The 12,810-nt window shown below is 40.5% G+C and overlaps 2 protein-coding genes across 13 annotated transcripts in view; one reads left to right on the top strand and one right to left on the bottom strand.

Annotated features, from left to right (window-relative positions):
* The first annotated feature begins 1,418 nt into the window (after nt 1-1,418).
* LOC134554768 (interferon-induced protein with tetratricopeptide repeats 5-like) lies at nt 1,419-5,651 on the top strand. Its single transcript, XM_063405678.1, is given in 3 exon segments — nt 1,419-1,502; nt 1,504-1,538; nt 3,630-5,651. Coding segments are annotated over 3 exon segments (1,515 nt in total). The 5' UTR covers nt 1,419-1,454; the 3' UTR covers nt 5,062-5,651.
* A 3,740-nt stretch (nt 5,652-9,391) lies between these two features.
* The window catches only part of SLC16A12 (solute carrier family 16 member 12), a 30,216-nt gene continuing 26,797 nt past the window's right edge, over nt 9,392-12,810 (bottom strand). For all 12 annotated transcript variants that reach the window (XM_063405674.1, XM_063405667.1, XM_063405666.1 and 9 more), the window contains 2 exons: nt 12,293-12,552; nt 9,392-11,204 (listed from right to left, as the gene is read on the bottom strand). In XM_063405674.1, the coding sequence (XP_063261744.1) occupies nt 10,942-11,204; nt 12,293-12,552 (523 nt within the window). In that variant the 3' untranslated portion in view covers nt 9,392-10,941. The remainder of the gene's footprint in view (nt 11,205-12,292; nt 12,553-12,810) is intronic.

Here is a 12,810-nt window from a genome sequence, read left to right as displayed (position 1 = left end):
AAATACATGGATTTGTGTAAATACGCTAATCGTTTTCCTTATCAATCCACTATCTCTTTTCATCACCTATAAAATAAGGTGAGATGCTACTCAGACTAATAGCTGTACCAACCTTTATCTTGAGCTCTGAAACATCAGCTCCAACAATCCCTCCACACACACACACACAAACATACAAACACACAAACAGACACTTCAGTGAGACATAAGGGGGTGGGAGGGGGCTGTTACTAAGGCTCTCCAAATTCTTGTAGAAAACATAAGTTCTAATATGTGAGACTGGTTTGCTGGATTTTTTAAAGGAGGAAAAGGGCGGAAGAGGAAAAGGAAGGAAAAGAAGGGAAGAAGAAAAGAAGGGAAAAGAACAGATACCATGTACTAACATCTTTGCCATCATGCTGATGGTTGTGGTTTCTTCTTCCTCTCACCAGATGCAAATTTAGTCATTCTTATAAGTTTGCTAACACACTTTTACACCTTTTTTTTCTTCTTCCCTGGACTGCAGCTTCATGTTGCATCTGAATTTACTATATATAGTGTCATTTATATATGTTGCAATCTATTGGTTGTCTTTGTTACCCTCAAAGTCAATTTTACAGAGCATTTTTTTTAACTAAGCATCAATGGGTTGCTCATAGATGCTCCAGTCCCCAGGCCATTCCCACCTCTGTTGCCATGTGTGTAGCCTGCAGCAGGCATTGCTCTTGCCACCATCAGGCTGTAAGCTTTGCACTGGCTTTACACGGCCCTGGGACCAAGGCTGGCCAGCTCTGCTCAGTTTGCCCTTTCCTGACCTGCCTGCAGCTTTGTTTTCCTTGGCACAACTGTAACAGCAGTTTCTCAAACTGTCTCTATCTAATTTGATTTGGGAAAGGATAGTCATGGGTTTATGTAGAGAGCAGCAATAAACTTTTCCTATAGATGGGATATTTAGTACTCTTAGACAATGGCATAGTGCAGAAAAACACAGGCCTGGTACAGCAGCAGAGACCTCGTGGTGTGGAGGTACAGGAGGAAGGAATGCAGACAGGGGAGATAAGGGGGTTTTGTGCATGTGTGTTATGTGGGCGGCACAACATCAATAAAACAGGAGCCTACAGCGTGGCACAGAATTGTGCAAAGATGCATTAGCAGAGGCACAAGGAGCAAATAACCCTTCCCCAGCCTATGCATGATAACCAGGACAGCCCACACTAGCCTGAAATATTCTCCTTATCGTGGGTGTCTCTGCCTTTGAACATAATAAACACTGGGAACGTTAGGAACTGTGCCACATTCTCCACAATACAAAGTAATACATGGCACAGAGCCAGGCTGAAAAAGAACAGCTTAGTGACTCAGTTTCGATTCTGCAGGCTCACTGCTCTGCTTTTGCAAACTCAGAGAAAAGCTAAGTTTCACTTTCAGTTCCCAGTAATTTCACCACAGATCACGTGAAGGCTGGACCAAATAAAATGGGAGGCGCAACAACAGAGGGCAGCATTCCGTTATCTTTGAGGCTGCCTGGAAACAAGTGTGCAGAGAAGGAAAACCATGAGGTAAGAAAGCAATCCAGTTTCTGAAAGATGCTTTTTTCTCTATGCCACAGGAAAATAATGCTTATTATTTAGATAAATGTAAGCCGTGAGAGACTTTGAGCATCCAAACAACAGAGAATACTTTACATATTTAGAGAAGAATCAAAATAAAATAAGGATGCTCTTGAATGTTGTCATGTTATTGCTTCTCCAATGAGGTTCAGTCTCTGTGAGTAGAACAGAAAGTCAGTAAAATTTTGTGCATGCAGTGTGGGGATGAAACCAGGCTGCAGCAGGTGCAGCTGGTGCCCAGGCAAAGAGGTGTAATCTGTCTCTCAGACCTGTGTTTGTGACATTCCTCCTTGATTTGCCTCCTCATAATTTTGCAGTCTTTCCACTCAGTCCCCTTTTCACCCAAAAGGCTTGATTGTGCAGTTGATCAGCACAATGCTCTGCCCCACAGGCTGTTACACTGCTGGGCGTTACAGGAGAGACAGCAAGAAAGTCTTTCTCAGAAAGGAAGATTTGACTGAGAAGCATCACTAATAGAATTGTGTGCCATTCCTTCTTTAATTAAGGGAAAGCACAATGTGGACTAAAATGTCATCTCTGTTGTAAAAGTGTCCCCTTGATTGTGTGACAAAGGCCAGTCTGTGCACCCACACAGGGACACAGATAGGCAATGGGAGCAGAGAAAACCCAAATAACACCCTGCCCTGGTGGCTCCCAGACCCCATTTGGGAGGAAAAAGAAAAAGATGGAGAGGGATTGTTCTGTTTTCATCTGGTATAGAGTTAATTTCTTCTCAGTAGCTGGTACAGTTTTTTGAGTTCATTATGCCAGTTATATGAATAGCTCACATTTTGTTTGTAGTTGTGTTTATTCTGGTTAAGGGCTTTTTGTTTACCATGCTCTGCCAGTGAGGAGGTGCACAAAAAAATGGAGAGAGCATAGCTGGGATGGGTGATCTGAACTGGCCAAAGGAATGTACCACACCAGAGAACATCATGCCCAGTATATAAACTGGGAAATTACCTGGAAGGGGGCTGACTGGGGTGCAGGGACAGAGTCTGGCATCAGGCAGTGAGCAATTGTTCTGTGCACCACTTGTTTTTGAGTTTTATTTTTTCCTTTTATCATCATTACTAATATTTACTATTATTGTATTTTACTTTGTTTCAGTTATTAAAAATCACTAAATTCTGATCTTAACCTACAATTTTTACTTTTGATTCTCCTCGTTCCACCAGTGGGGGGCAGGGGAAGATGAGTGAGCAGCAGCATCATGCTTAGCTGCCAGCTGGGCTTAAACCACAACAGGGACAAAGGGGTATGAAGGACCAGTTGTATGTTTCCAGGGTCTGGTTAAAAGGGGGTGTGAGTGTGTGTGTCTAGGGATGAGGCACCTGGGGAGAGAGAAGCTCCATAACCAGACACTGGATGTCCAGAGGCAGCATCTGAGGAGCCACAGGAGTGAGTGTGTGGTTTGTACCAGCAAGTGGAATGGAGGTGCATACTCATGGGCTGTACATGCAAGTGCCAGCAACTCGAAAGGCTGGTGAGATCTGGGACCCAACTCCTGGATACATTAACAATATAATCAGTATGACCATTAAATAAGAGGGGTGCTATGATCTAACATACGAGGATTTAAAAGTGCACAAAATTCAAAATTAAATTTATAATACAAACCATAACATATACAAAGGTTTCGGAAACAGACCAAATAACTTTCTTTATAGTTTAAGGGAATCTTATGTGATTACATTTTTGTGTAGACTCCAGCAATTGTTCCCAGCACAGGAAACAAGTTCCTGAGGCCCAAGGGTATGACAGCTTTACTACAGAGACCCGGCCTCCACTTTAACATCCACAGCAACATCTGTTCACGTGTAAGAGGTGCCCTCATACACTAGCAAGAAGAATCAGTAAAATCATTATTCAGCACTTTGGACCTAGGGCTCCCTACAGCTTTGACTTGTTTGAAGTATTGTGAACTAAGGGCACCAAGTAAGGTTTTGCCTGCCTTTAAAGTACCTGATGCCTAATTTAAAAACAATAACAGCAAAAAGCAAATGGGGTATAAACAGCTTTTTCTTTGATTTCTTCTAGTACCATTTCCAAGGACTCCTTGAAGACTTCCCTGCTGCAGTTAGAATGCCATTTTACATGGACTTTGCTGCAGGAGCATGTAGGTCTTGAGGCCTTAGAGGACACAATACAAGATCATATCAAGTATGCAGAACACAACATTGTAGATTATAATATACTCTCCTATGTGTGTCACCTGAAGAATTCAAATGAGGAAGCCCTGAGAAATCTCAGAAAAGCTGAAGAAGCTATTCAAAAACATCATCCAAGTGAAATTGCCAGGAGAAGTCTTGTTACCTGGGGGAACTATGCCTGGATCTATTACCACATGCAGAAATATGAAGAAGCTCAAACTTATGTAAGCAAAGTGGAAAACAGCTGCAAAAAGCTTTCAAGTAATGCTGATGGGAAGATTCAGCTTCCGGAGATCTATGCTGAGAAAGGATGGGCATTATTACGTTTTGGGAGGAATTACTTCGAGGAGGCAAAGAATTGCTTTGAAAATGCTCTGAGGAGTGAGCCCGATAACCCAGATTTTAATGCTGGCTATGCAATAGCGAGGTATCGCTTGCAGGATTGTGCTGAGAAGTTTGGTGAGGAGGCCACCCCATGCCTTGGGGCCCTGCAGCGGGCGGCGCAGCTGAACCCACAGGACACTACCATCCTGGCATTACTTGCATTAAGACTTCTGCACTCAGGACGAGGTGATGAAGGGGAGAGGTACATTGAAGAAGGACTGCAGAAAACCCCTGACTTTCCTATTTTCCTGCGACATGCTGCTAATTTTTACAGAAAGAAAGGAAAAGTGAACAAGGCTGTGGAGATTTTGCAGAAGGCCCTAGCACTGACGCCAAACTCTGTCGTTCTGCATCATCAACTAGGAATCTGCTACAAATCCAAGATACTTCAGTTGAAAAAGAGACGATACATACCTCAAGAGGTAGTGGAGGATCTCATCCAGCTTGCCATTTTTCACTTAAAAACAGTGATAGACAAAAAGCCAGTATTTTTTTCTGCCTATAGTGAGCTAGGAAATGTATATGCACTAGGCAAGAGGTATGAAGAAGCAGAAGAGATATTTCAGGAAGTGCTTCAGAGAAAAGATCTACCCTGTGATGAAAAACAATTCACCTACTTCAGTTATGGAAATTTTCAGCGTTTTCACATGAAGTCAGAATCAAAAGCCATTAAGTATTACATAGAAGGTCTGAAAATAGAAAAAGATTCCTATGGAAGAAAAAGGTGCAGTGAAGCTGTGCAAACATTGTTGGAACAGAAAATTGAGAGCCATTTAGGAGATGCCACAGATATTGGTACACTTGGACTTGTTCATAAACTAAATGGTAAGAAACAAGAAGCAATTGAATGTTATAAGAAAGCCATTGCTTTGGATCCCAACAACGAAGATTATCAGAACGAGTTAGCTGACCTACAACTTTCCATCTCAAGCTAAAGCTCACAAAAATCGTATGTACCAAAAAATCCCCCAAAACAAGGACATTTCAACAGACTCTCAAAACTTTTTTTGTTGTTTGTTTTTAATTTGAAAGTAGACATTATGACCAGATGGAACACAGGTGGCATCACTTTCGCGGTGGTCATAATGTAGAAGCAGCAGACGATTGTTAGTTGTTCATTCACTAACAGATGGCATGCTTGGATAACTATATAATAAATATAATATCTATATAATATAGCTTGATGTTAACATGGGTATAAATGTAGTTAAGTGCTAGTCTGTAGAACACAGAACTTCTACACTGAAATCAAATATTACCTTCTACTGAGAAAAAGATAAAGTAATCATATTGTAGCATTTCATCTGTACACTTGAAGGGCATGCTTATACACAAATAGAATTTCTGAAGCTTTTTTAAGTGTTTCAAAAATATCTTTTGTAGACAAAACTTTTGTTGAAGGCTTGTTTGGTTTACTACCTTGTATGCTGTTTAATTATGAAAAATAAACACTGTTTAGCTAGTCCACTGGAAAGCTTACAAAATGTGTATTATTGTTGTGAACTACTAAAGTCTGTTGAATCTATCAACTGTTGTTTCTGGGTATCTCTCTGATGACCAGCCTTCATGTCAGCAGATTTAGTAAAGAGAAACAGGCATGTGAAAAAGTAAGAAGGATTGAGTTTTGGTAGGATACGAAAGGCTGAGGAGACAGTCTCATTTATGTTCCCTGAGCTCTCAGCAAAGCTGGCTCCGGGGGCATTGCACCAAAAAATTAAACTGTGCCCAAAACAGCATCTGTCTAGTTTACCCAAAACACCCTGTCAGGAACCACAACAGCAAACATCTGGAGAGGAAGGAAAGGCAGCCTCTGAAATGCTAAAGAGATGGCTGTGGCCATGCTTGTGAAACAAGGCAGGGAGAGCAAACACACACAAGAAATGACCTGAACTGTCATTTGGGCAGAGGGCAGAGCACAGCCAGACCAGGGTTGGGTGAGTGACACAGAGCAGGGCAGGGGAACATAAGGGGCATCTGGAAAAAGGAGTGGGTGCCCACAGGGTCTGCATGAATGGAAAAAAGGGCTGAAATGACAGAATGGGTTGACAAGGTGATTGTCTTCAGATATCCAACTAAAATTCAATATTCTTTGCAACATCCTGACCTAGTTCCCCAGTACTGTACCTTTATTTGATAGACCATAGTACTTGGAAGACTCATGCTGTACTTCCAAAACACTTCTGAGCCCTAGCCACTAGTGTAGCATGAAACAAAACTGGTGACACAGACCACCAGAAAAGATGTGCACATGAGTTTCTAGCCATCCTAGAGCATTCCTGCATCCACAACAGCACCCCTGTACAGACAGGATGACAAGCAATGAAGGAGTGCAAAACACCAATGCCAGGTCACAAAATATCAATAAACCTCAGCTTTCCTTCAGAGAATCATTCATAACACTTGCAAAAGCAATCAAGTGTACATAGCTGCAAATACTCTCTTCCTAAGAAATAGCTGGACCAAAATCCGCCCTTGTTTCCCAGCCACCTGGAGCTTCTCTCTTACACACAAAGGCCACCATACCTGGGGAAGGAGTGGTGAGGAGGGAGAACAGAAAGGACTGGGAACAGACCGCTCCTGAAAGCTGGCTGGAACAGCAGTGGGGGCAAAGTCAGGAACTGGTGACACTACACTGGTGTGTCCAGCTATGGGGACAAAAGGGTGTGTTAGACAACCTCACTGCCTTTGTGAATCTTGAGGGCTTCTAAGCTCAGCATCATTGCTATCAAAACTCTCCTGAGGGCATAGAGGGTGGAGGGCAGCAGAGAAGAATTTGAGGAAGAGGTGGTATGGATTCTCAAAGCCATGGTGGCACATCCATTCTCCACTGTACCCTGCCACCAGGACATCTCCTGAAAAAAGAATCTTGAAGAAATAAGGATAAGCTATAATTTATTTTGAAAAAAAAAATGAGCCTGAATTTTTATGAAGAGTCATAGCAGTGCAATCTGCACAGTAAAGAAACTGTGAGATATAGTAATGCAAAAAGTGTGTTTGTTGTGCCTCACTATCTTTGTACTCTGGAGGACTGCTCTGGACCACAGTGCTATCTAGGGATGCTCTGTGCAAACACAACCTTCTGGATTTTGCCTGTCTTGTAAATGAGAAAAACTGTTATTTCCCACAGGGTGGTGCTGCTGCATTGCCTGGCATGCAGACATGGGGAGCAGCTTCAGATCGAGCTTCAGGAGGTAGACAAAGTGAAACACACATTTTAGAGAGTCCAAATCCATTGGGCAAAACTAGAACTGCAGAGGCTCGACTGCACACCTCTCAATTCACACCCAGGCATGAATACATCACTGGAGCTGATGCTAGCATTGTAGGGGAAAAAATGAGTGAAGATAATCCTTCAGGAAGTATCAATTCATGACTCAAAAGCACCTTCTAAAGAAAATTTTACTGAAATACACCAGAATAATCACTAAGAAAAAGGTATTATTTATTGAGGCAAACCCCAATAAGGAATTTCCCATGCTGACCATGAAGTAGTGTTGCATCTTAACTTAAACAATCTTTTCCTTCTCACATAAATTTAACACTTTAGAATGCAAGCAAGGCATTGTTGTGGCAATATAAAATACATTCACCATATAGTAATACAGACTTTGTCTTTCAGGAGATAAATTATTATCCAAGTTGACAGAAATGTTTCAGGAAAGCTTTTTCTGAAAAAAGGGTCATTTTTCAACAGAAGGTACTTAACTTTTCCAAAGTAATGTTCACACAGTTTTCCAAGGTACAATTTATTAAATGTTCCACGTTATCACTAGAATATAAACAATTTCAAAAGAAATATTATTTCCCCATTTCAAACCTCATGGAATGGAGACAGATGGGATAACTTCAGCAGCTGTAAGCAATTTTACTTACACTGAATTTTCATCCACTGCACAGAACAGAGCATAATCCCAGGTAGGATCCACCTGAGGTAGAATCTATGTTGGACAGATGTTACCTCAAGTCAAGTCCCACCACGCTGTCTGAGAAGCCAGAGAGGCTCAGCAGTGCAGTGCTCCAGCCAAGCTCATATCCATCAGTGCTTGTGTCCATCAGGGCTGTTGGGAACATAGAATTACAAGATCATTAAGGGTGGAAAAGACCCCTAAATCCTCAAACATGCAGTGTCCATCTGGAAAATTGTTCACAGCTACCTTGGATATCTTGGCTTATTACCGTACTGAGCTGTGCCAGGAAATGTCCTCCATGGAGGACAGACTGAATATTGAGATCTCTGAAAAAAATATTGCCAGTGCAATGAATCATTCTTTAAAACTATTGTAAGTCAGAGATTTCTATAATGCATTGCCTGAAATATTTCACATGGCAAGATGAAGGTAGCCTGTTCAGCCTGGGTTGTGTGGAGCAGGAACTAGAAGTTTGACATGAGGTTTCACCAGCCTGGATTGTATTCCCATTTCTCCCACTTGCAGATTTCCTGCTACACTTCCTTTCCTTCTGTTTCTTAGTGGGGGCATTCATGACAGGGCTGATATTTCACAGTGTTTTATGAACAGAAGTCTTTATTCCAGTATATAAGCTTTCCTCCAATGGCTTAAGTCAGAGCAGAAACAGTGTTGGAAAGCCCTGAAAGAATTTTACCATTTTCTACAAAAGGTCTGAGGATAAAATCAGTTGAATGTTTGCTGTAAATAAGATATTTCAAACAAGAAGTACTGCTTAAAAAACAAGAAGGGAAAAGCCTATGAAAAAATTTTTGAAATAATAAAAAAGTTAATAATATATTACACAGTATAATTTACTAAGATAACAATGCATATAGCATTATTCCAACAGGCTTTTACAATATGCAGTTCTGACATGAACAACAGGTGACGTTGTGATGTGGTAAACAAAGTAATTAATTTTTTGTAAATATATTTACAGTAGTAATTTATAACTTGCTCAAAATAAATTATATTTTGTTGACCACACTATTCCCTACTTTTTAATATTAAAATATATTAAGATCTAAAACATTGTCTTTATCAGTACTAATTAATAAAACTAATTAATTCTTCTCCAAATGTGCATATTTTTCCAAACTCATTAAGAAACACCCATGCATAATTTTTGTCTTTTTTTCCAAATGTATGTTAAAAACTAAACTGGGTCGCAAGACTCAGTTTTCATGCTGAGCTGAAGAAAAGTTATGTCATGGGCTTTAAGAAGTTTTTGCACTGCGCTTGCTTATTCTATGGTCTGTGCACATAGATCATGCTACTGGCTCTGACAGCATTCCTGAAACAGGACAGCAAGAAATGCTTCATTTAATCACAAACAATTTTAATATGTTATATTTGAAATACACTTGGATAATAAAACTACTTGATATACATGCTATTCATACATATATGTGTGTGTATATATGTAAATACATGATACTCCTGTGGCTGTACTCTTGGTCTTAAGCAAATTGGTGAACATCAGTCTATGTTGCTTTTACTTCCAAGGCACAGAGTGGAAAAGGACACCATGAGCAGCCATTGAACACACTGCAGGCTAACAAAACTGCTAGTTCAGTGTAAACGAAAATTATTTGTACTCAGATCAATTTGTTAATGAACAGAATACAGCTTGATACAGCATCAAAACACTGAAACAATTAATATTATGGAATGTGAAGTTTTCCATTGCTGACAATGTTTTCACTCTGGAAATGTAGAAAATCACAGTATTTATTAGACCATCACATCAGTAACTTACTCCAGGAGCTACAGTCACTCCCTGTGAAGCAGCCAGCTGGAGTATATTCCTCACACAAGAAGCAGGAAACTGTCAGCAAGTCACAGCTCTTGTGTTCTGGCCATCAAGGAAAAGTGACCTGACACCTTTTCAGATGGTACAAATGAGCAATTGGCACCACCTGAAGGTGCAGCTTCTAGGTTAAAAAAAACCAGGCTTGCCACTGCAATACACAGAAACAATTCTGCCAACATCCTCTCCACTATCAGCCTGTGGGGTGGGCAATCTCTCAGCCATCTCTCACCTTGGAGGGAGCTGATTTTACAAGAGGAAGAGGCTCTGTGTCAGAAAACACAGGAGCTTCTCCAATCTCTTGGGCTGCCTTTGGGCTTCTTCCAACTAATGCAGTTAAAGCACATTTGGCTATCAGCATGCCTGGTCCCATGGCACAAATTTACTCCTCTTCAGACAGCAGAGCCACCACAGCACATTTTCCACCCTCCAAGACAAGGATCAGCTGAAAGATCACACCCAGACTGTCAATGTTTAGAAATTCAAATTTTAAAGGTACCCAGAAGAAAAAAAAAAAAAAAAAAAGTAAATTTTGCTACAGAGCACATGGGAAAGCAGGTCTAAAACCATATTTGAAATTAAATTGCAATGTATGTACAAAGTTCAAGCACATTGTAAAAATTAAAGTTCTCCAGAGATACTTTCAGCACAGATCAGTTTCCTACCAGATTTTCTTAAAAAAAAGGCAAAACAAACAGATGACTTTGGCATTTGAAACACTCATTTGCAAAGAGTTTCATGAGGATTGATAAATATTTTTAAATGTAAATATTACTGTTCAGTTTTGGTGACTGACCGATACCTGTGGAGTCAACATTGCATTTCAAATAAATCTGTGAACACTTGTATCTACAAACTCCATTTTCAGTTTAGCTTTCTTCTATTACTGCATTAACTTGGTATTACTGTTGCAGTATGTAGATTTAGACCAACTAAAACATGACAGAAAAATCTAAATGAGAGATGTCTTGTTTCACAGGAGAAGTATCTTCAATAGTGTAACACCACAGAGCCACGTCTGTCTCAGGTTGTGCTGTACTCAGTCTCCACAGCACTTGTCACCTGTTGCTGTAGCTGTTTGTATCCACAGCCAAAACTTCAACATCCCTTTGGTCTAATTCTGCTGTGACAGAATAAGCTATTGCTCCGTTTGTCCAGATGCGCTGTTTCAAGGCCGTGCTACCAGTGAGGGACTGCAAACGTGTTCTTTTGATTTTCTTTGCTAGTCTTGCAAAGCACAATAGTGCTGAGCTAAATATCATAGAAAATCCACACAGGAGAAATGATGCAGTGTAGCTGCCAGTTGTGTCCACAAGCCAGCCTGTAGGGAAAAAAAAATTTAGAGGTCCACCAGTATTCTGATGGATAATTTACAAATCTTGCAACCCAGATATAAACTTTTGGAGTTATCACATATAAATACAATCAAACAATACAGGTTTACATCACCATCACTATACTTCTACATTCTGGGGCAGACAGGGATTTATTCTCAGCAGGCAAATAAGATCTTTATGGTCTTTTGTTTAGCGGTCAAATCCACAAGAAAAAGCAGAGCAGTCATCACCAGACTACCAAATAAACACCTTCCAATTGCATGGATTTAACTGACAGTCTTTAGAAGGCTTACAGACCTCTAGGATCTTCATGCAGAAACATTTATTAAGCTATGCCCAGGCTCGTGTTTCACTTAAAACAAATCTATTTTGCAATATTTTTTCACTAAAAATTAAATTAAAATCTTCAGGAGCAGTGATTAATTGGGAATTGAAGTAAACATTAGATAAAATATGAAAGCTTGGATGTTTGAAAAAGATCTCTGATCTTCCACAGTATTAAAAATTATGTCAAGTGGTTCCTGAAGAATAATAAGGGTGCAGCTCTCATGCTTACTTCACTGTAATGGTACAGATGGGAAAAATGATGATTAGATGTTACAAGGATGAGCTTATGACCAAACAGGAGTGGAGCTGACTCACCCAGCTGTTGTAGCAATGTAGGGACTAAAAGATCAAGTCTTCCACATTACAAAAAAAAAATCTTGGAATTAAACTCTCTTAAGAGATTTAGATTTTGCAAAATCATGTAATTTCACGGTGAAATATTTTACTTCTTCTATTTGCACAGTTTTAAAACTACATGAAGTGGTGATGTAACAGATGGGAGAAGTCCATTCCATACTGGTTTGGTTTTTAAATTTCATCTCATTCTATATGTAGAAATCATCCCACCGAGACCAGGATGGGAGATCTAAAGACTTCTGAATGTCCAGGTGTGTTATTCCTCTATCCAGAGGCTACCTTCAAATTCACTGTGCATTTGCTGTCCTTCCCCTCCCCTTTTACATCACACCAATAGGTAAATTTGAAGTACTGATAAGGTTACAGGAAAGTCATTGGCAAAACTGACCTGCCACAGGTGGGCTCACTAGATATGGTATGGCATGAAGAAAATACACAACGCCCAGTGCTGATGATAACAAAGAAGTTCCCACTACGTCTGCTGTCATGACAGGGATCAGTGTCACATAGGCTCCATCAAAGTAGCCAAAGGTAAATGAGAAAGGCACAAGCAAGGGGAAGCTTTGGAGAACTGGCAGGAAAAGACAGCAGAGGCCATCCATTCCCACAGCAAAGAGGTAGCAAAAGTACCGATGCTTCTTCAGACACCTGCCGATTTCAAAACAGAAAAGAAAAATATTGTCACTGAAGCCAGAATCTCAGCTTCTATGCCCTGGCACGCAGTGCTTCAGTCCCTCTCTCTTTTCTATAGCTCCAATTCAAGTCCATTTCCTTACACAAGTCTTCACTCAGCAGATGAGCCCAGGTCAGGAAAGCTGCCCACCTACAGCTGCAGAAATATCTGGCCAGCAGCAACCGTGCTGCCTGCAGTGTTCTTCAGGATGTTCCTAGTGAAAGAACCCTGCT

The sequence above is a fragment of the Prinia subflava genome, chromosome 9 (genome assembly GCF_021018805.1).
Source record: "Prinia subflava isolate CZ2003 ecotype Zambia chromosome 9, Cam_Psub_1.2, whole genome shotgun sequence".
Taxonomy (NCBI): Eukaryota; Metazoa; Chordata; class Aves; order Passeriformes; family Cisticolidae; genus Prinia; species Prinia subflava.
This window is presented reverse-complemented; position numbering and strand designations above follow the sequence as displayed.